This window comes from Coregonus lavaretus (assembly GCF_964263955.1).
Source record: "Coregonus lavaretus genome assembly, chromosome: 4".
Lineage (NCBI taxonomy): Eukaryota > Metazoa > Chordata > Actinopteri > Salmoniformes > Salmonidae > Coregonus > Coregonus lavaretus.
In genome coordinates, this window is record NC_139991.1 from 17,091,458 (window position 1) to 17,116,285 (window position 24,828).

At 45.0% G+C, this 24,828-nt stretch overlaps 1 protein-coding gene across 1 annotated transcript; it reads left to right on the forward strand.

Annotated features, from left to right (window-relative positions):
- Positions 1–568: 568 nt before the first annotated feature.
- LOC311128061 (matrix metalloproteinase-15-like) lies at positions 569–21,911 on the forward strand. Its single transcript, XM_084160016.1, has 10 exons — positions 569–1,746; positions 8,120–8,268; positions 8,710–8,832; positions 8,926–9,233; positions 12,300–12,461; positions 12,845–13,134; positions 16,115–16,253; positions 17,979–18,129; positions 18,441–18,559; positions 18,861–21,911. Exons 1-10 carry the CDS (start codon positions 1,621–1,623, stop codon positions 19,331–19,333), a joined length of 2,040 nt encoding a protein of 679 aa, XP_084016142.1. The 5' UTR covers positions 569–1,620; the 3' UTR covers positions 19,334–21,911.
- The last annotated feature ends 2,917 nt before the right edge of the window (positions 21,912–24,828 follow it).

Genomic DNA, 24,828 nt, shown 5'->3' on the forward strand with positions numbered 1-24,828 from the left:
TGACTCTACAGACATGTCTGTCGCCAGCTGCCATTAGGCAGGAGTCAGGACAGGACATAGGTTAGTCAAAGGAGTTGGCTGAATGTGACAGAACTAATGAGAGGGCTGCTATACACTCACCTGTCTCTGTCCACACATTTCCTCTGCAACTGGCTTGTTGTTGACAACCATGAATGCTCTGCCTGGCTGCTGCTAGTCCCCTCCTGGGGCATTCTATTGAGGGATAGACTATCAATGAATAAGATATTTAATGAGAAAGGGACACAACATCATAAAATAGGCCTACTAAGACGTTATCTCGTTCACCATGACTATTCTGCCCAAGGGTAATTAGCCTAGGGTGGTTAATTGAAGTTTTAGGGCTACCAGGCAGTAGGCCTACAGTATAATCATTTTCAGGGCTAGGCTATTTGTTATTTCCAACTATGAAGCTGAATGAATTCAACCAATAACAATATTAATAGAACGTTTTGTGAAACCTCTGAAAACGTAAATGCCATCAAAATACTAATTTGTAGCCTATACGCGCTCAATAGTTTCGAAGGGGGTGGAGGGCTACATCCGCTAATGTGGTGGGGGGCTACATCCGCTCTCCTTACTGATTTGATAGCTGGAGGAGCGACTTTGACCGCGACGCACAAGGTACATAGTCACTGGTGAAGCAGCCAGTCCAGCTTCGAGCTGCCCCGCTCCATAAAACACACTTAAATCGACCCGGGAGAGTAACGGAACAGGGTGGACAGAGTCCAGGAAAACTGGAAGAAAAATCTAGATTTTAACGGGCGGAGAACTATCATATGAAATCTTTACAGGAGGCGCCGTGATTCAAAACAGGCTTACGGAGACACCGCGCAAGATTTGCACGAGTGTTGGACATCTGCAGCCGACTTCAACTTCTTTGTCGTGGTCTGTAAATAATTGTCAACAAACTTGGACCCGTTATTTAACCTTCAACCGTCTTCCGTTGCTATTGGGCTCATTTGCAATGTGTTTGTTCTGTCAACATTAAGCATGTTACACACAGCAGTTCAGTAAATGACTGACATATTAAGATTAAAGTCACTATGCGTGCTTTGTGAGCTGGCTTCTGGTGCAGTGACACCAACATGCCAATTACCATAAAGCTGGTTGTTAGGAAATTACTTTTTATCCGCACATCCTGATATGGAATTGTGAGTAAAATTGGGACACGCCCGCAAGCAATAATAGGCTACCTAAGCGTTTTAGAAATCCTGGCAACAGTGCAAGACTTATCTGATCCCCCTCCTGGGATTGTGGTCTATTCAAACAGAGCTGTGGAGAGGACATGTAGTGTGGCAATCAAAAGGACAACCTTTCTAACAGCTGCAACACCTCTGGATACTCGAATGAACCTTGTTTTCTGGAAGCGATACTGACGGAATTGATGAATGTCACTGTCCTTATTGATATCCTCGCCATAGCAAATGTTATATTTTTTCCTCTTAAAATTTACAGTATTTTTGAGGGACTCCTTGGAAGGTGACCAACATAAATTATTCTTAACAACTTGAAGCGCGCCTTTGTACCCAGTGCCTCAGTGGACACTTGGACAAGGTATCCATTTCATTGTCCGGGGTTTTGGCAAGCCACGAGTAGGCTATGGCATCCTCATGGGAAAACTGGATTTGGTTACTCTGGAGACGGATTTTAGTTCCCTCTCTCCTCGTGCTTTGGGTCACCTGTCTCGGGACACACGGAGGAGAGGATGAAGCTTTTAATGCAGAGGTAATTGGAACATCTTCACTGAAAATGTCAATGTTCAGAAAGTTCCCTGTGTTACAACAATGCTGTAGTGTTTATACAAAAACTAGTTTTAATGTATCATAATATGCTGCAAAACACACAAGTTATAAAAAACCTCTCACCAAATCCCTGTTAACTTTAGCTGATATTGCTATTTGACTGCCCATCTTTCAATAGAGATGGTTGCGCATAACCTTGACAACCTTGCACTCATCTGATGGCACAAAATAACAATTATGTGTGCTGGGGACAGGTATTCTTAATCTTTTTGGATACCCTGCAAGAACACCAAAATATTTGTTAGGTCAAGTCTGTTCCAGTCCTGAAACAAAAAGTCAGATCACTACTATAAATGTCTCTTATTCGTAAGGCATTCATGAGTGCAAATTGGGCACTTTTACACACACATTTTGAACTTAATGACCCAGCTCATTCGGTCTGAGGAACTCGATCCAGCACCCCAAGCTGCATATCCTGCTCATAACTAGCTGTTCCACAATAACAGGACTATCCCTTGTGCGCCGCCAACAGGGTCCTCCTGGGCTGGAACTTCTCCCCAAAAAGACCATGCCGCTAGCCAAACTACACAAATCTTACTCATTCACTGACACACTGACACACTCTTGCAGTCAGCTCCATATGTGGAAAGCTGCTGTTCTTAAAGGATCTCTGGGTCAGGTTAAGTAGTCCCACTGTTATTACCACATTCTGTAAGCACATATCCATATTATTGGTTCACCACTTTACCTTCCTACAGGTAGGGTTGTTTTGCTTTCTTGAAATATTACAACAGCACCTGAAAAGATATCTGCATCACTGACTGAGCCGTGCTCATCTCACTAGTTGCCCCCTGCTTTGGACATATTAATCAACTGAACGATTACATGTGGGGGGAATAGGCAAATGCTTTCGCAGTTCGTTTCCAGACCATCACTCTTTCTGTCTTCAGCAGCAGGCAGTGCTGATTCCCAACCTGCTCCAGATAGGTGAGAGTGAGCTGAGATGTAGGCTAATGAGCTTAGCATTAAACATGTGTCCCATAGGGAATACAATGTCCCAACAAATGTGTAGAGAAGAATACGCCCCTCTAGTTTTCCTTTACAACACACCAACTGAATGTGGAGGGCCAGTTTCAATCCAGCAGAGCAGAATCGAATGTTTGTAATACCTTTTCTCCTTTGTTATTGTATAGGTCTGTGTTTTTGTGGACTTTGTCCCAGCTGCACCCACTTAACCATGCTGTGTTGACTTTAGTGCTTAGCCTCTTCTGTCAGGTCAAGGCTTAATGAAGGGGTCAGTTATGCACACACTGTTTCTTTTTCTCTCACAGGCCACTGCAGTTGAGGTTGGTTGTTGTGTTGTGACTATCAAAAATGTTAAGCCACTTTGAAATCATAGTATTAAAACGTAGCCATGTGAGGCAGTCTGAACTAACCACAATCAGCCTGGATCCTTTGCCAACACATGTGTATACACATTTCTCACACCTGTGGGGCTTGTGGCAGATTTAACAGATATACCGTAGCTCCTTTGTGCTAGCTGGAAGGTTCCTGTGCTGTGAGAGATCAGGAGTTATTCTCCTGCATTATCATGGATGGGAAACACAGTTTTTCTTTTTTTTCATACAGGCCAGATGAGGTCTACTTTTTATTGTCCCAACTTTCACCCTGGACTTACCACTGCCAAATATATATATATTTTTATGTGATTTTATGTGGCACTAGACTCTCAAAGCCCTAGTAACCATGCCGATGGTGTTCTCACAGGAAATGATTTGGCTGCCACCAGAGCAGTGTGGCCGTGTTGTGGTGGTGCAGTGTGGGACTGGGTTAGTCTCTGGGGTGTTAGGCTGTGTGTGGTGAGACCACAGTGGTCCACAGCCTCTCATTGTTGGTCTGGCTATCAGTAGAACATACAACTGATGTGAGAAAAGGAGATACACTGTTATAACATGTTATAGTACCAATATTATAACGTAATAATATATTTATAATACTATAATATGGCATATTTAGGAGAGACATTGTAAATGTAAGAAAATCCCATAAAGGTGTATAAAACATTCTTGTCACATAATAAATCATCCACTAATGAATGTAGTACAGACTCTTAGATTGAAACACTGTGCTGAGGAAAATCAATATTGTCATCAGTCAGTTAGTCAATACTGATCACATCAGTGATGGGTCGGCCACTGCGTGCCTCTGCATTCTTACCTAAGTTGTGTTTATGTTTGTGTTTTGGTTGAGTGCACTCTGAGTGAGGCAGATTTGTGACTGACTAGACTGAAGGATTATGATGAGGAATGAGGCTCATACACAGGTAGTTACTGCTGACCTGGCAGCCATTGTTTACGAGACAAAAAGACCTTGGGGCCTTTCTTGTCCCAACATGCGACATCCTGGCAGAGTATTAGCATTGTAGTGTTTAGGTGGTAATGGGGTCTTTAAGTGTAGTCAAGGAGACCTGTTGACTGAGGGATTGTTTTAAAAATCTGGGATGGGGTGGAGACTGACGAGAACAGACAGCCTGTTAGTTAACGCCTATCTGCCAACGTCTGTCCTCAAAGTGTGGGTTGGTGTTCACCTGAAAATGTCACGCTTTTTGTGTGTTTTCACTAAACTGTTACACTTAGCCTGTATCTGATATTCTCTCTCCATTCAATTCAATATAAAGTGATTAATCAGCATGCATGAATAATATGCATATGAGCTCAGCTGAGATCTGTCTTGAATGGATTCTCCCTTTTGCATTTACTGAACATTCTCACTGATGTTATGGTCATCAGCTCCCTTCCTCCCTGCACCTACAGCTTGACCTATCAAAGGAGACTGGACTCCTACACTGTCTGATGAACAGAGATGAAGTGGGAGTGAGGGAGAGCGATAAATGATAGAGAGAGGGAGAAAAAGAGAGTGAACTAGGCGGCTTGCTCAGCTGTGCTGCATGTGATGGTTAAGTGTGACAGCTGTTTTCCAAATGGGACACAAACAGAGGAGAGACATTTAGGCCTGCAGGACTCCCAGGCAGCTGAGGAGCAACAATGAGAGCTCTTGTCTGGAGAGGACTGTTTCAGAGGGAAAAGAGGGAGAGAGAGGGAGAAAGAGAGACCAGCATAAAGAAGAGGTGGAGAAGTGGGAGGGGCTATGGTTTATTAAGTCTGCAGAACACAGGAGGCTGACTGTATTGCTTCCTGAAACCCTATCTTTATCCCCAGTTTAACCCTTAATGTTGGCAGAGCCAGCCTCACTCTATTTCTGCTTGTCCATGCAGCATGCCTTCTCTCTGTATTCCAACCAGTTCCTTTGTGTTCCCCTGAGGTTACCCGTCGCCATGGGCACAGCGAGCTTTCATCGCCATGGCGAGAGGTAATGAGTAGCGATGAGAATGGGAAATGCCATGAACCACTAATGGTTACTGTCTTCCCTCCGGATCTCTCTCTCTCTCAGTTTTCTCTCTCTCGATCTCTGTTTCTCGCTTTCTCTCTCTCTCTCTCTCTCTCTCTCTCTCTCTCTCTCTCTCTCTCTCTCTCTCTCTCTCTCTCTCTCTCTCTCTCTGTTTCCATCTCTATCTCTGTTTCTCTCTCTCACAAGACACTCGCTTACAGAGTAGGACAGTGCCTGTGTGTGTTTTTTATTCCCCCCCCCCCCTGTCTCTCTCTCCTTCGTTTTTATTCTCTCTCTGCTGGAGGTTAGGACCAAAAGATGGCAGGCTACCAAGTCCAGGGAATAAAAGCATTCTCCATTTGTTAGTGTCTTGGCTGACATTGTGCGGGACGCAGACACTCACGCGCGCACACACACACACAACCACATACACTGAGTGAGGCTCGTTTTACAATTCCTCGTGAATTGCTGGATCCAGGAGGCCTTCGTTTTGGCAGGTACGCTCAAGGTCTTATTGAAGGAGCTGCTGACAGGGTAGCTGATTGGACTAAAAGAAGTCCTGTGCTTCACTCCCCCCTGGAACCATAGCCTTGCTTTGTATTCATTACAGATGATTCTTAAAGGGTAGGGTACAGATTGAAGCACTTTACTTTTTAAAAGGGTGCTTTCATATATCTATAACGTGGTGTAGCCTATTTCTCTTGTTCCAACGCCCTTCAATAAATACCATCCCAAACGATGCCAGAGAGAAAAGAAACCTGGTTGTTGTGTCTTTTACAAGCTGGGATAATATATTTTCTGTCTTGTATGAACACACCCCTTCACCTCCTACACTCTCCAGAATCCCGGACTCAGATTGTGTGAACGGGCCCTTATCTGGAAGATAAGGTGGGTCCCACCTAAACCAGCCATTCTCCGCTTCCACCCATATCCAATGAAAATATAGGGAAAGTATCTACCTGAATTTGTATGAAAGAGAGAGACAAAAATATCGAATGAGGGAAGCAAAAAGAGGGAGCCAGCCAGTAGGGGGTTGAGAATGTGACAGGAAAGAGAGAGGAAGTTGATATCAGAGAGAGAGAGGGAAGAGGAAGAGTGTAAGAGAGGCTGGAGGGAAAGAGCAGAGAGAGAGACAGAGCAGTGTTTCAGCTGTCTGTAAGGCGCTCTCTTGTCAGCCGTGTTTCCAGAAGTAGCAGCAGCATGGGATCTGGGGGCTCCAGTTGGTGCCCTGGAGAAAGAGGGGTTTACATTCAGCCTGTGCCCAGAAACAGGGCCGGCTATTCAGGCCTGCTCCACAGCAGAGGGAGGGGACCACAAAGGCCTGTGTCTTCTGTGAGCATGGGGGTTGGAAGGCGGAGATCATGCCGGCCAGAAACCAGAGGGAGCCCCATTCAACCAGGAACAGCAACCCAGGCCTGGTCCTTAGCTAGAAGAGAAGTGGGCATTATAGCACTCCTCCCCCTCCTCTCTGCTCAGTCCGGTGCCTGTATGGTAGAGATAGGTCCATTTCTAATCCCCCCCCCCCCCCGGTAAATCACTCATTTACTGCTCTGGGAGGAGGTCTGTCTTTAAGAGTTTCTCAAGATGTCCATGGTTGCTTGTGTAACAGGATTAGAGCTTGTTACTATTCTTGTGTAAATCATGTGGCCGCTTCACACACTCAGTCACACAAGGCAGTCTTACAAATATCAGAGGAGTGACATTAAAAGTGTGGCCATTCACATCTCCCTCCATGTGGCTTCTAAAGATGTTCTAACAGATGGAAGTGGTGCAGAATGATTCAAGGCAGAGAGATAAAACATCTCACTGGATGTTAAATGGCTCCTCAGAAGATCAGGAAATGTATGCCACGTGTTTTCCGTGTCTTTTTTCTTCAGTGAAAATATTGACTTATTGCTTTTGCCTTACTGGTTCATACGCTGGGATTTATCATCTCTCGGACACAAACTGCTGTCAACAAAATGGTGTCTCAGCACAGCTGTTTGTAATCAAACTCAGAGATGCATAAAGTTAACCCGCTGTGTTAACCCTGTTCTCAATCACTAGCCCTGTTATTGCCTCCACATTGGTTACAGCAGGCAGGGCAGTAATTCAGCAACCACAGTATAGGGTTAATTGTGTTTATTACAGTATGTGTGTGGGGGACTTCTTATGTAATTAGCGCTAATTACATAATTAAAGATCAGTAGCCTCCTATACAGTAGCGTGGGCTTCAGAGAAAAGCTAACCCCTGCCTCTCCTTATCATCCGCCTCCCAGGCATATCCCATCAGCTGAGGGTTGAGGTGTGGTCATTTTGGTGTGACTGGTTAGTTCCTGATCTCTCTCTTTCACAATGGTTTAGCTGATAGAGTTGCGTGGCCACCCTGTTGAGTGTCTCCATCTGTAGATCTATCCGCCGCGACGCTCTGGCACAGCCTGTGGTGGTATTAAATATCCCTTTAACAGGTGGAACGGTCAATCTGAAGTCTGTGATTGTATCTGGTTTCTCCCTTCATGTCTTCCTCCCCCACACGGCAGTTACGCTGTTCTGTATGCCTATTAAGCTGTGTTTACACAGGCAGCCCAATTCTGATCTTTTTTGCACTAATTGGTCTTTTGACTACTCAGATCAGCTCTGAAAAAGATCTGATGTGAAAAGATCTGATGTCATTGGTCAAAAGACCAATTAGTGGAAAAATTGAGAATTGGAAGTGTACACTCTGTATGGTGTTAAGTTTCTCTCTCTCTGTCCCTCTCTCTTTCTCTCTCTTTCTCTCTCTCTCTCTCTTTCTCTCTCTCTCTCTATCTGTCCTCTCTCTGTCCCCCCCCCCTCTCTCTCTCTCTCTCTCTCTCTCTCTCTCTCTCTCTCTCTCTCTCTCTCTCTCTCTCTCTTTCTCTCTCTCTCTCTCTCTCTGTCCCCCCTCTCTCTCTCTCTCTCTCTCTCTCTCTCTCTCTCTCTCTCTCTCTCTCTCTCTCTCTCTCTCTCAGTCATGGCTGCGGATGTATGGCTACCTACCTCAGGCCAGCAGACAGATGTCCACCATGCGGTCAGCTCACATCCTTTCAAATGCCGTCAGCGACATGCAGCGTTTCTACGGTCTGGAGGTCACCGGCGCGATGGACCAAGGCACGGTGACGTATGTCACACTTCCTTCCCTATTGTGCTCTGTCATTGCTCCCATTACTGCCATCCTAATGCTATTATCCTGAACCAGACCTCTCTCTCTCTGATGCCTATGTGTCCAATCATGTCAATGGATTCATTTCCTAGTTTGTAATGGATTTGTACAGTATGAGGGAGACGGAAGGATTTGAGCCTTGGAGTGATAAGATCATAGGAGTGTGAGGTGGCCTGGTCTGGTCTGGGATGTAGATATCAAATCCCCAACAGGGAGCAATGTCTTCCTATCTTTAGGGGTGGCCTATCTTGAACCCACAGATCAGTTACTGGACATAAAACGCATTCACTTTTCTATGGTACAGCACCTGGGCTGGTATCATGGGCAGTGTATCTCATAAAACCCCAGTGTGACACTGTGTAGAGGAGTGGGGAGTGTAACCCTGGTATCCTCTCCTAGAGCCATGCGGAGGCCGCGCTGCGGAGTCCCAGACAAGTTTGGGGGTCAGATCAAGACCAACGTTCGGCGGAAACGTTATGCACTCACTGGCCACAAATGGAACAAGAGCCACCTCACCTACAGGTAAATAACATAATTTACTTAATCTTGGTCAAGCTTCATCTATAACCAAATTCCAAATGAGTTTTCATTTGGATTCCTCCTCTTCCCTTGCAGTATACAGAACTACACACCAAAGATCGGGGAGTACAACTCGTATGAGGCCATCCGGAGGGCCTTCAAGGTGTGGCAGAAGGTGACCCCGCTGACCTTCGATGAGATCCCCTACCAGGAGATCAAATATGGCCGGAGGAAGGAGCCTGACATCATGATCTTCTTTGCCTCGGGTTTCCATGGAGACAGCTCACCCTTCGATGGCGAGGGCGGGTTCCTTGCCCACGCCTACTTCCCTGGTCCTGGTATGGGCGGTGATACTCACTTTGACTCTGATGAGCCATGGACCATCGGCAATGGGAACTTGCAAGGTAGGTGATGGATGTGGATGGATACCAGTCTCTTTAGCTCTACACCAGAACCATTACATCTTATACATTCTTATTCATTAAATGCAACGTCCCTGCTTTCCGCTCTCCTCACCTACTTTAGCTGGCCTTTCCCTACCTTCCCCTTGTTTACCATAGTTGGCATGACAAACCACATCATCACTCATTTGTTGAACATTTGTTGAGTTTTACTCCTCCATTACCTCCATTAAACTTCAAAGTTAGATGGATGACATCATACAGCTTTTACAACTCCCACCGGCTCTCAAAGCCGTGTTTTAAGGAATGGAGGTATTCTTTTCATCCTTTCAATCATTAACCAAACTGGTGTTGCCCAGAGGGTCTTGGTGAGTGACTGAGAGTTTTCCCTGCCTTGTGGAGGTGAACGTTGTCATTTCCTGAGCCAGTCAGAGCAGAGACAGATGGCTGGCTATGCTTGGTGAGGTCGAGAGAGTAGGAGGTGTTACTGGACAGATCACAGTGAGAGTTTTGAGGTAATTCCACAGTGGGAGACCGGTTTTTGAGTTGACCCTTTCTTTAACACTGTTGTATCCTCATGTAGCCTAGGTCTTTAAAACTCTCTGACACATTACTTTTAACGGTCTTTTAAACCACGAAAATTCTAAAAGTAAAGGTCAACTAAGTGTTCGTGGCACATTAAGGACATTGTTGGCTAAGCTTAAACATGCTTGACAGTGTTGTGGTTATTACACACTGATATCTAACAAAGCTGCATGTCTATTCATTAGGCTCTTAGATGGGGATATGTGCTGCTGTGTTCATTTTAGTGAGGAGGAAGAGAGATAAGTTGGCTCTTCTCCCGAGACGTTTGAAGTCTGTGAGCCACATGGTTGTCAGGGTTGCCTTACAGAGCCTTCTTTCTTCCCATCTCTCTTTCTCTCAATCTCTCTCCGCTTTCTCTCTCTCTCTCTCTCTCTCTCTCTCTCTCTCTCTCTCTCTCTCTCTCTCTCTCTCTCTCTCTCTCTCTCTCTCTCTCTCTCTCTCTCTCTCTCTCACTCTCTCTCTCTCCTCTCTCTCTCTCTCTCTCTCTCTCTCTCTCTTTCTTTCTCTGTATCCTGTGGTATATTTTTAGAGTCACATGGATGTGCTGATAACCCGCTAAGTCACAGATTGTGGTTGGTGGAGAACTTGGAAGGGGATGGGAGGGGATGGGAGCATGCAGCTGACAAAAAGAGGAATCCTGAACATCTCAACTTCCTCAGATGACAGAAGCCATGACATAATGTAGTTCCACACGATACTGTCTGTCAGTATAATAGAGCGATCCCTACAGACATCTCACCAACCACCCTCAACATTCATTTCAGACAAGATGGCCCACAGATCAGGTCAAAGTTAAATTAAAACTGGAATGGAATAATTTGTCATTCACTGGGAAAGTACCATGCCATAACTTGGAACCAACTTTAATGGCGAACCTATAGGATAGGTCAATTAAATTCAAGGCAATTTCCATATACTTTTTTTGTGAGTGTCCACAGGATGTTCTTTGTGAAGGGTGTTTGAAGTGGCAGTCACTGTGTCACAGATGTGTTCTCTGTTGCTGTGACAATGCATCACTGTCAGTCTGTCTGGGACAACGGCAGGCTTTGATTGGGGTATGAGGAGTGCGTGTCTTGATGCTTATCAGAAGACATTAGACTGACCACTTTATCTACTGAGGGCACCATTAACACCGTTAAAAACCCTGAACAAGCACATTTTTGTGCATTGACTTCATAACCTCAATGGGAGGAGCTTACTGTCTGAACCTATAGACTACTGCCCCACCACCATGTAGTCTCAGTTAGAATGACGTAACTATATTCGTCACTTGACCAGCTCTGGGGATCAATAACCAGGGTCAAAATGGGAAAACCCCTTGACTTCCCCCCAACCCCCACCTCCAACCCAATCCATAGCTCCAACCCATCCCCATCTCCAACCTCAACCCCAGGTTCACCCCCAGCTCCAACCCCATCCCCAGCTCCAGCCCCAGGTCCCACCCTAGCCCTAGCTCCAACCCCAGCCCCAGCTCCAGCCCCAGGTCCCACCCTAGCCCTAGCTCCAACCCCATCCCCAGCTCCAACCAAAGCTCCAGCCCCAACCCAAGCCCTGAGCTCTCCAAGTCAACTCTATTAGCTAAACTTGCCAAAAATAGCTGTCATTCATTTCACGCCAACCATTTTAGAACCATTCTTTTGGAAGCTATGTACAGTAAATGTCTGTCTTTCATTCAGTTTCCTAAGGCTACACTACTAGTTTGTCATGTTTTCAGTGCCTTTTGTAGCATGGAATTAATGACGTTTTCTGGCTCCTGAATCAACACACGGTTAGTTAGCGTGTGGAGAGAAAGGATGAGTAAATACGTTGTGTGAGATGCTGCCTGAATGGCCTGTTCCGCTCGTTGTCTGCCATTCCCTCCTGGGTGACCCCAGTAACTCTGTTAACACTTCCTGCTTGTGGCCACAGCTCAGGTCACTGCTCAGGTCTCAGTGGTGTTACACAAGGGGACTTACATTTGACATTTTAGTCATTTAGCAGACGCTCTTATCCAGAGCGACTTACAGTTAGTGAGTGCATACATTTTCATACTGGCCCCCCGTGGGAAACGAACCCACAACCCTGGCGTTGCAAGCGCCATGCCCTACCAACTGAGCTAAATGGGGCCAGTTTTCTCACTTTACTCACTCACTGTCTATTTTAGGTTTAGTCGTGACGTGGTGTATACTTCTTAAGTGCCTTGAGTATGATAATGACTATCCTCCTTCTCTCTCTCTCTCTCTCTCTCTCTCTCTCTCTCTCTCTCTCTCTCTCTCTCTCTCTCTCTCTCTCTCTCTCTCTCTCTCTCTCTCTCTCTCTCTCTCTCTCTCTCTCTCTCTCTCTCTCTCTCTCTCTCTCTCTCTCTCTCTCTCTCTCTCTCTCTCTCTCTCTCTCTCTCTCTCTCTCTCTCTCTCTCTCTCTCTCTCTCTCTCTCTCTCTCTCTCTCTCTGTCTCTCTCTCTCTCTCTCTCTCTCACTATATATATATATATATATCTCTGTCCAGGTAATGATCTGTTCCTTGTTGCTGTACATGAGCTGGGCCATGCCCTGGGCCTGGAACACTCCAACAACCCAATGGCCATTATGGCTCCTTTCTACCAGTGGATGGAAACAGATGACTTTCAACTGCCTGAGGATGACCTCAGAGGAATACAACAGATCTATGGTGAGTTGGCCGTCTGTAACAAAACTACTGGTGTATGGACCTGAAAAGGTTGGCTGTAAGAGCTTTGGTTTTTATAAATGTATAAGAGTAGTGGTTCCAGCCCTGGGCACCGCTTTGATTACAACTCTGATTGGAGTTGGAGTAGTCTGAGGTCTGTGTTTCCACTCTACATGCCTCCTGCCCACAGCATGCTCTAAGTGGAAAATCAGCCTGCTGATTCACATATCCACTTATCTAGCTTGGGCAAAACCAGGACACAGCTACCAATTATGAGATCAGTTGGAGGACAAATCTCTAAGCCCTTGATTTCCTTTTAGGATTTTTGAGTGGAGAGTAGCCTATAACTGCTGTTATTTGATGCGTTTATCACTTTATTTCTGCAGGTCAGCCAGACGGTACACCCACCCAGGCTCTTCCTACTGTCACTCCTCGCCGGCCAGCCCAGCCAGAACCCAAACCCCCCAACTCTCCACCCAACTCTCCCCCCAACTCACCCCCCAACTCTCCTCCCAACACTCCCCCCAGATCTCCTCCTAACTCTCCCCCCAACGCCCCACCCCGGAGGCCAGATAAGCCCCGCACGACTGACCGCCCGGACCACTACGGCCCCAACATCTGTGAAGGAAACTTCGACACGGTCACCATGCTCAGGGGAGAGATGTTTGTGTTCAAGGTGAGGACCTCAGACTGCCCCCACACATATGAGATGAGTTGATTCAGTCTCAGGGCTTCTGCTAGGACCTACAACTGTCACTGGCTACCACCTGGTTACTCTACCATGCACCTTAGAGACCGCTGTCCTATGTACGTAGTCATGGAATACTGGTCACTTTAATAATGGGTTTTACCCACTTCATATGTATATACTGTGTTCTAGTCAAGGCCCATCATATTCAACTATTGCTGTACATATACTATTCTTCAGATATACTACATATTCTATCCATATACTGTCCATATTGTCTATACATCCCGTCACATATATATATTTATACTCCAGACTCCGACATTGCTCGTCCTAATATTTCTATAGTTCTTAATTCCATTCTTTTACTTTTTAGATTTGTGTGTATTTTTGTGTATTGTTGAATATTACTGCACTGTTGGAGCTAGGAACACAAATATTTCGCTAGTAGGTAATTTGATCAAAGGCTGGTCGTATTGCAGCCAGTGGGCGTGATAACCATGCTGCTGTCTGTCTATGTCTCTCAGTAGTGCAGTAAAAGCTGCTATGCCCAGGTTAGGAGCCATCTGGAGAGCTTTATGGGCAGGTGGATCAGGGCCTGAGTTCAATTGGGCCCTAAGCAGGCTGTAAAACCCCAGAACCGCTCTCTTTTATGACATGGAGCCCAGTAAAGAGGAGAGGAGCAGCACTCTCTAGGTCTCAGGTGTGCCTTAACAACTACTGGACCAACCAGTACAGGGCTGCGGAGATGGCTCTCATTTGAACCATTTGTTAGGCCATTTGCTGACAGCTGGAGAGAATTTCACTGTTTATGCTTCAGTTGATGTGGTCAACTCCTCTCTTATGTATGAAAAGAGCCAGTGCTTGACTTGGGCAGGAGCTCGCCAGAGCTGAGTACCGGCACCTAAAATGTTTTACTGCTTGAGCGCCTGCACTTCTTATAGAATATTAGCTCAAAAGTATCCTGCACCTAAATATAAATGTAAAATGAGTGCCGGCACCTATTTCAGTCCAAGTCAAGCACTGAAAAGAACCATGTTCCCTCTACAGCACTATCACTTCTCTTACTTTTGGCTGTATCTAAATAAGTTGGATGTCTCTTTCTTCCAAGAACTGCCATTTGCCATGACTTCAGTTATCTGTCTCTCTGTCCAACTGTCTCTGTGGGAGAGGGCAGAGAAGGTGTACACTACAGGCAGCATAGAGTTGGAGGGGAGTGAAGATATGAGAGCAGGGGGAAAAGAGTCGCCTTTAACTGTGCTGTGCTCTTTTGTCATCAGGCTTTATTTGAAGTGCACATACATTAGCTTACGATAGACTGTAGCTTCACAAAGCCGTCTCCTGCTAATGCCCTTAGGAAAGGTACCATCAAGCCCAGACTGTCCCTGACGTTGAGTAGTGTTCATATTAAGGAATAGCTGGTCAGTTCTCTTTTCTCTTGTGTGCCAGTGAGGTTCCACAGTCAGTAGATTTGACTAGTGGGGGTGGGGGTTTTCAGAATCGTAATTACACTTCTGTTATCCTCTTCTCTTCCTGGCTCTCCATGTTCACAGAAGATTGGAGTAGATTAGATGCAGGGCAGGTCTGCTTTAAATTATGTTCTGTTCACTAACAGGCTGCGCTCCTCGCTTGAAGGACAAAGACAAGCGCTGCTGCCAGGAAGATGCAACTCTTAGCTTTTACCATTAATGCTGACAGCCAATGCTATTAACTTACCACTAATGAATGAGCTTGCAGATCCGTGAGGTAGTTTTTGGAAAGCACTCTTAGGCCTACACTGAGAGGGCGATTTCCTTCTTGTACCGTTTCAGACATGTTTTTAACTACATTATATAAGTCCAACTCGTAAAATGCTCCTCATGCAACATGCAGCAAGCCCAAACCAGTTCCTACAGTAATTGGACATGCGATATGCTCAGCGCTGTGGTTGTGGGTATTAATAGCCTTCTAGCATTGCCTTAGTTATTTCATTGTCCGTTCTGGTAGGCTTGTCATGTAGTGCAGGCATTCGGATGCGCTTGGGAGCCCGACCACCCAGCAGCAGGCGTCTCCTGAACCCCAAACACTGCTGGAACAGAGCCTGTGTTATAGTCAGGTGACAGAGAGATTACGGACTAACAGCTGTTTTTCCCTCACCTTTTATATGGAACTTAATGTGCCCTATTTTCTCTGTTTCTATAGACGGGACCCTACCCTCTCTTTTAGACACTGCAGAGTGTGCGATGGCGGTGAAATGAAAGGGGGGAGTGTGTGGCGTGGAGAAGGGTAGGTGGGTTAGTGGATGTAGAGGAGGGGGGCTGGGTGTTAGAACAGACGGTTTCAATTTAGAGGCCCTTGGCTGCGTTCCTGGGTCTGGTTTATATATTAGACAGGTCTGAAGTAATCTCAAGGTCTGGGCCTGAGCCAACGAGATGGAGGGAATGTGAAGGTCAAGCTCGGACGCGCACCGCACCATGAGACTAGGGACTTACTGAGGACACACTGAGAGAGAGAGAGAGAGAAAGAGAGAGAGAGAGAGAGAGAGAGAGACACAGAGAGAGAGTGAGCGCGTGTGTGCATGTGTGCATGGATGTGTATGTAGTGTATGCGTATGTTATTGAAGTATTTCTCCCATTGATTGATCCAAACTGTTGAACGTGGCTGTGAAGACTTCCTCCTCCAGACAATGTGCTAAACAGACTCTGATAGAGAGGGGATGTTCAAGAACTATCAGGCACATGGCCCATCATGTTTGACACTCTCTGTTCCTCTCTCCCATATGACTCTGCAATTTATGGATTGCATGATGGTACTAAACTGCTGATACACAGTCTTGCGTCCATATCTGGTGGGCAGGCAGCAGCCCCCAGCTATGTCTGGTGCTCCAGAGAGCCATGTCACAGGCAGGGTCAGAGGTTGGAGGTCATGCTGAGCATTAGAGCTCCAGTGGATGTGTCCTCTAACAGCTCTCCCCGCTCTTTTCTGACAGGGTCGCTGGTTCTGGAGGGTGCGGAGGAACAGGGTCCTGGACAACTACCCTATGCCCATTGGTCACTTCTGGAGGGGACTGCCTGGAGACATCGATGCAGCCTACGAGAGACACGATGGGAAATTCGTCTTCTTTAAAGGTATTTGTACTCTCATAATAATTTTACCAGATGTGCACGTAAGACTACAAGCAGGCGCGCAGGCATACACACAAACACACGCACACACACGCGCACACACACACAGTCAGTCATTGTTGTTTTTTAAATGAGGGTTAAACAGAGGAGAAATAGTCCAACTCAGAGGACTGGAACAGTGTTTGTTAATGTGCTGAAGTAGCAGCAATCACAAAACAACTGAACGCTTTGGTTACACTATAATGAAGCATTGTTGCTGATACCAAAATGGATTCACAAACATTGTTTCAGTCCTCTGTGTGTATTTTCTTTTTACGCTAGTGTGCCTTGGAGACGAAACATAAAGCTGTTAGTATTTTCCACATTACAATATAATTACAGTGAGTAAACATTGCTAATTTCACATTAACACTTGTTTTTGCAGACATTAAGTGTTCCTTGGTCTCCACATTCACTTTAGCATAGAGCCACAAATGTATTGTAACCCCGGATAGTATATTACGGACAAACGGTCTTTGAATTGATAGAAGAGATTATGTTTCTGTCTAAATGGAAAATATAATGACATCGTCAAGTTAAAATGGGAGGACTGGAGATCCCTAGAGTCTTGTGCTGAAATGCAATCGGATTGGGCTAGACATGAGATCTCCTTGGTGGCAGTGAATGCTCGTTGGCTCGAGCTGTAATCCTCCCCAGACTCCTCATTCGGTCACAACTACCTCTTTCCTCCCTGCACCGTTGCCACAGAAACCGTCCCATGCCCCCAAACACTTTAGGTTTTAACTTTCATTTCGATCATTTTCCCTCATTAGGCTGCTGTAAGGTTTTCTCCCAGACCTCATTGCGGCTTTCTATTGATTTCCCCCCACCTCCTCCTCAATTGTTAAACCACAAATGTAATAATATCCTTAGGAGAGCCTACACAATATGATTTGTCTGTAGAGGTTATTGTAGATCCCGCTGGCATCTCTTTGTTCTATGAATTTTGTAACCAGAAACAGTGAAAGAAAGATGGAGATAGTGAAACCGCTTTTTGGGGATACATTTGAGCTGTCGCTCTTTAAAACAGCTGGCTCTCCCTAAAGAAAGTCTTCAGGGCAAGTGATGTCATTGGCAAGACCTTCTGAAATGTGGATGACAGCCATAGGAAAGAAACTAAGGGACCAAAAAGTTGGCCTGCAACATCTGGCAGATGTGAGTGAGAGAGTTGCATCAGCCGTTTGTCTCCCGATGCTGACTGCAAAGGATTTCTTTTCAATGAGAACTGGGCCAGGAGAATAGAAAGCATGTTGGTGGTGCCTTTGTGTCTAACATACTGTAAAACAATACAAAACGACTCACCATGTCCTCGACATTTCAAATGCATTATATCTAACCAAAGCTGTGCATAAACTCTATTTCTCTCTCTATAATGCATGCTAGCCAGCAAATAAACAAGACTGTAATGTAATGGCGGGTTAACAGTTTCCATAGCGATCTCCAGGTTTATGAGTGGTAGTTGTTGGAAAGGGAAAGTCCATATGCATTGCTCCACAAAAGACCATTAACCATGAATCCCTTTCTCCCTCCCTCCTTCTCTCCCTCCGTCCCTCCTGAATTATTATGTCCAACCCAATATCTGTCCTCCCTTTTCTCTCATCTCCTTGATGTATATGTTCCCCCACCCCTCCTACATCACTGTCCTCCTCCTCCTCTCCTCTCCTCAACCCTCCTCTCCTCCACCTGTAGGGAATAAGTACTGGTTGTTCAGGGAGGCCAACCTGGAGCCTGGTTACCCCCAGGAGCTGACGGACTATGGCAGGGACATCCCCTATGACAGGATAGACACAGCCATCTGGTGGGAACCATCAGGTTTCACATACTTTTTCAAAGGAGACTGGTAAGGAAGGGACTCTCCCTGTTATCTGTGAATTTCATGACTGTTGCCCTTTTTCATGTTGATAGATGGAGTTTCCATCATGTCTTCACTACTGTAAATTGTCTTCTATTGTTTTGGCTATGGAATATGTTTTTACACGATTACGATGACATAATCTCTTGGCGTGTAAGGATGTGGCATCATCTCTTTTGTGCTGACTGCTTTGGTTTAGGAGACACATACACCCTGAGTTCTACATGAATGCCTGATTTAACGTAAGTGCTGTATAGTGGTTTAACATACTGTTATTCTCTCTCTCCTCTCATCTCTAGGTACTGGCGCTTTAACGAACAGTCCCGTGCAGTCGACAAGGACTACCCCAAGCCAATCAGTGTGTGGGGCTCTGCGGTCCCGTCCTCTCCCAAGGGGGCTTTCCTCAGCGATGATGGAGGTGAGAGGGTGGCCAGGAAAATGGCAGTAATAAACACTGAACAAAGGAGAAGGGTGGGTTTGGTCAATCAGAGAGAGAGGGAGAGGGGGAGAGAGGGAAGGAGAGAGAGGGGGGACTTAGTGTAGGGAATATGAGCTGAGTAGGGAAAGAAGTGACATCATCTTGAAAGGATTAAAGAAAAAGACTGTCTTTTTCCCCCCAAAACTGTATTTACTGTCTCACTCAATGCCATGGATAAGTATTTGATTATCATAACATTGTATTTTGTACTAAACATCCTCCCTCTGTCTTCCCCTCCCAGCTTATACATACTTCTACAAGGGATCCAAATACTGGAAGTTTGACAACCACCGGATGAAGAGTGAGCCGGGCTACCCTAAATCCATCCTGAGGGACTTCATGGGCTGCAGTGTGGACCTGGACCCAGATAGAGACAGGGACACCGACGCAGGCCGAAAGGTCCCCGACGTGGATCGCCCGCCCTTCAACCCTGACGCAGGCCGCGACAAAGACAAGGAGAAGGACAAGGAGCGGGACCACACCAACGATGTAGACTATAAGGACGAGAGAGACGAGGAGACCAACGAGGTGGACGTGGTGCTGAAGATCAACGAGAGTGAGACACGCACTATGAACATCATCATGGTGACAGTACCCCTGATCCTGGTGCTGTGCATCCTGGGACTGATCTACGCCATCATCAACACACTGAAGAGGAAAGGAGCTCCCAAACTGCTGGTCCACTGCAAACGCTCCATGCAGGACTGGGTGTGACCTCTGACCCACTTAATAACCCCCCCCCCCCCCCCCCAACCTAAACCCTACCCTTGTTCTTCTATATTCTCATCCAAAACATGATAGTATAGACATACGTGCAAATACATACATACACGGATTCAAATACACACACATGCACACGCACGCACACACACACACACACACAGCAAACATAAACACATACTCCTAACTCCTCCCCCTCCCATGGTGCTCTACCCAATGAGTTGACTGTGGTCTATTTATATCAGAAAGTTTGCACATTGTTTTTTGTTTTTGTTTGGTTCATATTCTGTGTTTGTTTTCTAAACCAGGAAGTGTCTGCATTATTTTCTCTCTCTCCGCACCGTTACAGAGGGTTTCTCTGAGATAACTTCCATCTGGTTCTTGGATTAACCTTTGGAGAAAAAAAACAGAGACAAAACAGAGCGATAGAGAGAGACTGCAGCACAGAATGAAGAGAGTGAAGGAGGTTTGATTCTGTGAAAAGCAGAGAGCCCCCCTCCCTCTCCCACTCCTTCTCCCTCCCTCCCACCTCCTCCCTCACTCAGGACTCCTTCAGCTGAAGCAGGCCTACTGCAGGTCAGGTATCAACAGGAGATAGAACAGCGTAAACAGTGTCACTTCTGAACTGTAACTCACCCAATGCCTTTTATTACTACACCTTCCATGTTGAACAGCCAATAACTGAGCTTTTGGTTTTCTCATCTGTTTTTAGTTCAAGGGCACCATGGATGATATTGGAAATGTTGTCCATACTTTATAGACAACTTTCACAAATGTTTGGCTTATTCAACCAAACATGGTCCCATGGTGCCTTTTTCATTTCTAACCTTGTGTCAGTCCTATTAAACCATGGCGATGAGAGTTTGAGTTGTTATGATAGGGAAGGGTTGGAAAAGAAAGGTGCTTCTTTCCTATTTTTTTAAGACAAAGGCAATTCACTGTGAAATGACTCTGTGTGGGACTTGGTGGAGCAGTTGAGGTACTGAGGTAGGAGAGAGACAGGGGGTATTGAAAGAATATCCACTGGGCGCAAAAACGGATTGAATCAACATTGTTTCCATGTCATTTCAATGTGATGATGTTGAATCAACGTGGAAAACTGATTGGATTTGCAAAAAGTCATCAACGTAAGGGAATCTCATTTTTCAACCAAACCTTTAACCTAAATACAACCCAGCTAGCACATTTGGTTCCTTAGAAGTTGTGGGAACATACATTTTAGGTTATCCATTGGTTCTGGGAACGAAGCCATACGTTTCCTGACCGGTAAAACTGAAAGTTTTGAAACGTTCTGAAAAAATTAACATTTCGCCTGTTCTGGGAACTTTCATTTTTAGGTTGCAGGGAGGTTGTGAGAACGTTTTACGATGGTTCCCTGAAAGTTTTCCTGGGAGGTTTTATTAATGTTCTGAGAATGGAAATAATAGGTTATTTGAAGGTAATTAAATAACGTTCTGAGAACATGTTTCAATAAGACTTTTAATAACACTGCTAGCTTAGGTTAACTGTTTTGAACTCCAAGCACAGATTGGACACATGGAAATGAATCTACTTAGGAACTTATGATCTTCTGTTCTCTATCCATGGAATTAGTCCACTGCGCCACCAGGATAGAGCTAGCATGCCATGTTATTTTTTTGTTCATACAAAGCTGTTCATTTTTGTCTATTCATTTTTGTCCATTTCAATGGAAAAAAGCACTCATTAAGATCAATTAGTGGTTGCAGCCAACACACCTGAACACCTCAACAAGATAGGGGATAGAGAGAGTTTTGTTGATGCTGAGAACAGAATGTAGATGTTTTTAAATAACAATTTTTGAACATTATTTGAACGTTACTAATGTTTTCTTGTGGTTTTTATGGAACCTTTTCTTAATGTTCTGAGAACATGACTTTAAATAGAACCATGAGGAAACCTGCAGAAAACGTTATGCTGAAGTACAGAAATTCCCACAAAAGAATGTTTTTTCTTAACATTCTCTGAACGTTCTGAGAACATTACTTTAAATAGAACCATGAGGAAACCTATAGAAAACATTATGCTCAAGTACCGAAATCCCACAGAATAACTTTGTTTCTTAATGTTTCTGAACAATTTGAGAACATTAATTTAAATGGAACCATGATGAAACCTATAGGAAACGTTATGCTGGGAGGAAACCTATAGGAAGCGTTATGCTGAAGTACTGAAATTCCAACCTAAGAAACATATGGTTCGCAGAACGTTATGTGCTCGCTGGGTATCCTGCACCATTTCCAGAACATTGTGGGAAGGTTTTACACAAAATAACCATAGGACAACCACGCTCTCACCAAGCTCTAAGAAACATATGGTTCTCAGAACATTATGTGCTAGCTGAGAATGACATGCTGAAATGTTTTGTTGATTTCATGTTGAATTGAAGTTAGTTGACAACTCAACCAAAATGTAATCAAAACTAGAGGTTGAAATAACGTCTGTGCCCATTGAGAAAGAGATTGACTAACACTTTTCATCTGAGAAATACTTGGAACGAACGATACTTCAGCCTCCACTGAAATGTATTAATAAATATAATTCAAGTAATGCACCACACAATGAGCCCTCTCTCTGTAATACCCTACTCCCCTAGATTTAAATAGATTGGCGGGCCTCTCTCTCTCTCGCTGAGCTTGTTCTGGAGAGTTATTCCTCTGAACATACTCAGAAAATGTCAACTAATCCTCTCATTTAAAAACAGCAGGTGTTTTAAAATATTGTTAACCCCCCAGCCTCGAGTCTAGAGGGCTAGAGATCTACTAGGGGAGTTCAAAAATAGAGGGTTTAAAGACAGAAACCTTATCTGTTATGTATTTGGGAAGGCTTACAGTCTGTTCCTGGATTGTGTTACCCAGATGTTGGTGATTGTTGGAGGGGGTTGGGAAGGCTGCAGGGCAGGCTCAGTGAGAGACCAGAGGTCCCTTTCCTACAGCTGAGCAGGGCAGTAGGGGGAGTGAGGGAGAGGAGCTCACTGGGGTGCTCTTCCTGTAAGGACTCTTATTGGCACTGTGTCATATGACCCACATTCACTAGCTCCAGAGAAGGAACTGTGGAGTCTATTCTCTGATACTAAAGGGAAATAGTAGCATGCCGTGTATTAGACTTCTTTATTTCTCACATTGGTATGTATTCTTATATGTTGTTCTCTTGACCGCTAAGGCCCATGTACAGTATGCATCCGTCTGGTAGATTTACTAGCAGCTAAAGATACTGAGAAAGGATTTGCTGTAAAGTAGAGATAAGTCATTTTATACACAGATACCTGACAGGTTTCACTGTTTACCATCTGTCAAACAGTAGTTGTGATGAATATGTCTGTCTGAGGCATTGACAGGGGTGGGGTAGGTGCACAGAGGATGCGTGAGATGCTTCCATAATACCATTGAGATGGGGGAAGGCCAGTTAAAAGGGCTATTATAAATATTATTGACAGCGGAGAGGAATCACAGTCATGAGACGTCCTGCGTGTGTCAGTGATGGATCCTGCTCGATGGGGTTGCTAGGAGACCGCCTCCGTCCCATTGCCCTCTCATTGTGCTGCAAGGTTGAGAGGGGAGTTAATCAGAGGTAAAAGCCTTCCCTCTCTCTCCTCCCCCCTGCCTCCCCCACCTGTCCCAATCCACCCACCCATCCTGTCCAAATCAATGGAGAACTCACCATCAGCAGCCCTAGAAGGCATCTGGACATACTCAGAAAATGCTCACTCATTGTCTGAAACACAGTCCATGCCTTACTCGCTCTCTCTTTATCTGGTATAGCTAGTATCTGTGTGTATGTATGGAGTAGACTATCACTGCGAGGCACAGACCTTTGTAGCCTATGTGGCTGTTTGTGTTCCTAGTATGTCTATCTCTTAGTGTGGATTTATTTTCCAAATGTTTGTCGGTGTGTCTGAGACTTCTCCCCGAATATCCACTGTCGTCCCCAACGATGCCTGCCTAAGAACTAGCTCAAGCAGATGCAACGGAAATGTGGGAAATTTCACAAAGGAAATGCCTGCTTGAAGTAAACTAGAGCCTTTATAAGAGCACTCTGGGATTGAGTCCAAGACTGCTTTGTTTTGTTTCCTTTTTTATTTTGTTTTTCATTAGAATTGTTTTGGAACACTACAGCAATGAAAAATACAGCAATGAAAAATACAGTTATGAAAAATACAGTGTTGAAAAATTATGTCAGAGAATGATTGAGGTATCAACACTGTGTGTATGTGTTTTGTGTGAGTATGTATATGTGTGAGTTTTTCGAGTGCTATTACTCTGTAGTCTCCTGTAATAGCTTTATTCTAGCCTTACAGTATAACGACTTCCTCTCGCTCTCTGTGTGTTGAACACCACTCTACTCTTCTGGTCTGGTCTGGTCTGCAGCCCGTCTAGGCTCAGCCTTGGCCCCAGGGGGACTGTAACAATGGGCTCTCTCACAAAGTGCAGCATTGTCCTCCATGCTGTCATTGCTCCGGCCTAGCAGGAAGGCATGCTGAGCCCTAGGCCAGGATCCGGAAGCGTCCTTCCTCCCACAATCCCACTCTGTCCCTCCCCGCAGCTCTGTCATGGCCAGGTGGGGAGCAGAGCAACCAAGGCGGTCTGATGTTTTATATCCAAGACAGAGAGGAACACAGCAGCTCATTCTATATATTCTGTTAATTGTTGTTTGTGGCCAGAGCATTTCACAGGCATCCTGTACAGTTGCTTCATATCATGTCTCACGGTTAACCACTAGCTTGAGAAATTTGTTTTGTAATTCATTACAAACAACAACCACACAGGATGCCAAACTGATCTTTGTAGAGAGAAAGAGAGATATGTTAGAAAGATGACATGGAAGACATGTCAAGAGAAAGGGGTTCAGTTTTATCCTTGCTTTTAATGTCTCCATCCTCTGGCTGATGTTTGTCAGATCCAGAGGTTGGTGGGAAGATGATCAATGTGCTTCGATTGAGTCTCGATGTCTCAGCTCCAGACACACAGTGCGTGTGCATACCTATCCCAGAGTGCATCTCACCTTACTCACTCAGCTGAGCCTGAACAACTGAAACCACATGGCATTAACTCTCAACTGACTTACAGTAGACTGCTCCTCCCAGATCCTTGGAAAATCAGGCAACTGCCTACCAGGCTATGGCAGCGCAGCGTTACATCTCACAAATGTTTAAAAAACCTTACAGCAGTGTTGTGTGAAAGTTACTACCCGGGTAATGCTTCAGTGAGTTCGTTTTTTAAAACCTCACCATGCCTATTAACATTGATTGGATGAAAAAAAAAAAGTAAAATTTTCTGTATTATTATCATGATTATTTGTAATAATTATTTGGTTTGTTTAATTTTGTGCTGTTTTTATCCGAATATTTCTTTGAAGTTCGTATGATTTTTTTTCTACTTTTAATAACATTCCGTATTTTTTTTATTATTTTTTTCTGTAGAAAGTCAAGATTTTATACATTTGTGTTGTGTGTTCACCTCCTGTTGAGTGTG

Bases quoted from the DNA above. Each gene is read 5' to 3' on its own strand.
- LOC311128061 (XM_084160016.1), top strand. From the start codon at position 1,621: ATGGCATCCTCATGGGAAAACTGGATTTGGTTACTCTGGAGACGGATT. The intron at 9,234-12,299 runs GTAGGTGATGGA...ATCTCTGTCCAG, and splicing joins CGGCAATGGGAACTTGCAAG to GTAATGATCTGTTCCTTGTT. The intron at 18,560-18,860 runs GTGAGAGGGTGG...TTCCCCTCCCAG, and splicing joins TTTCCTCAGCGATGATGGAG to CTTATACATACTTCTACAAG.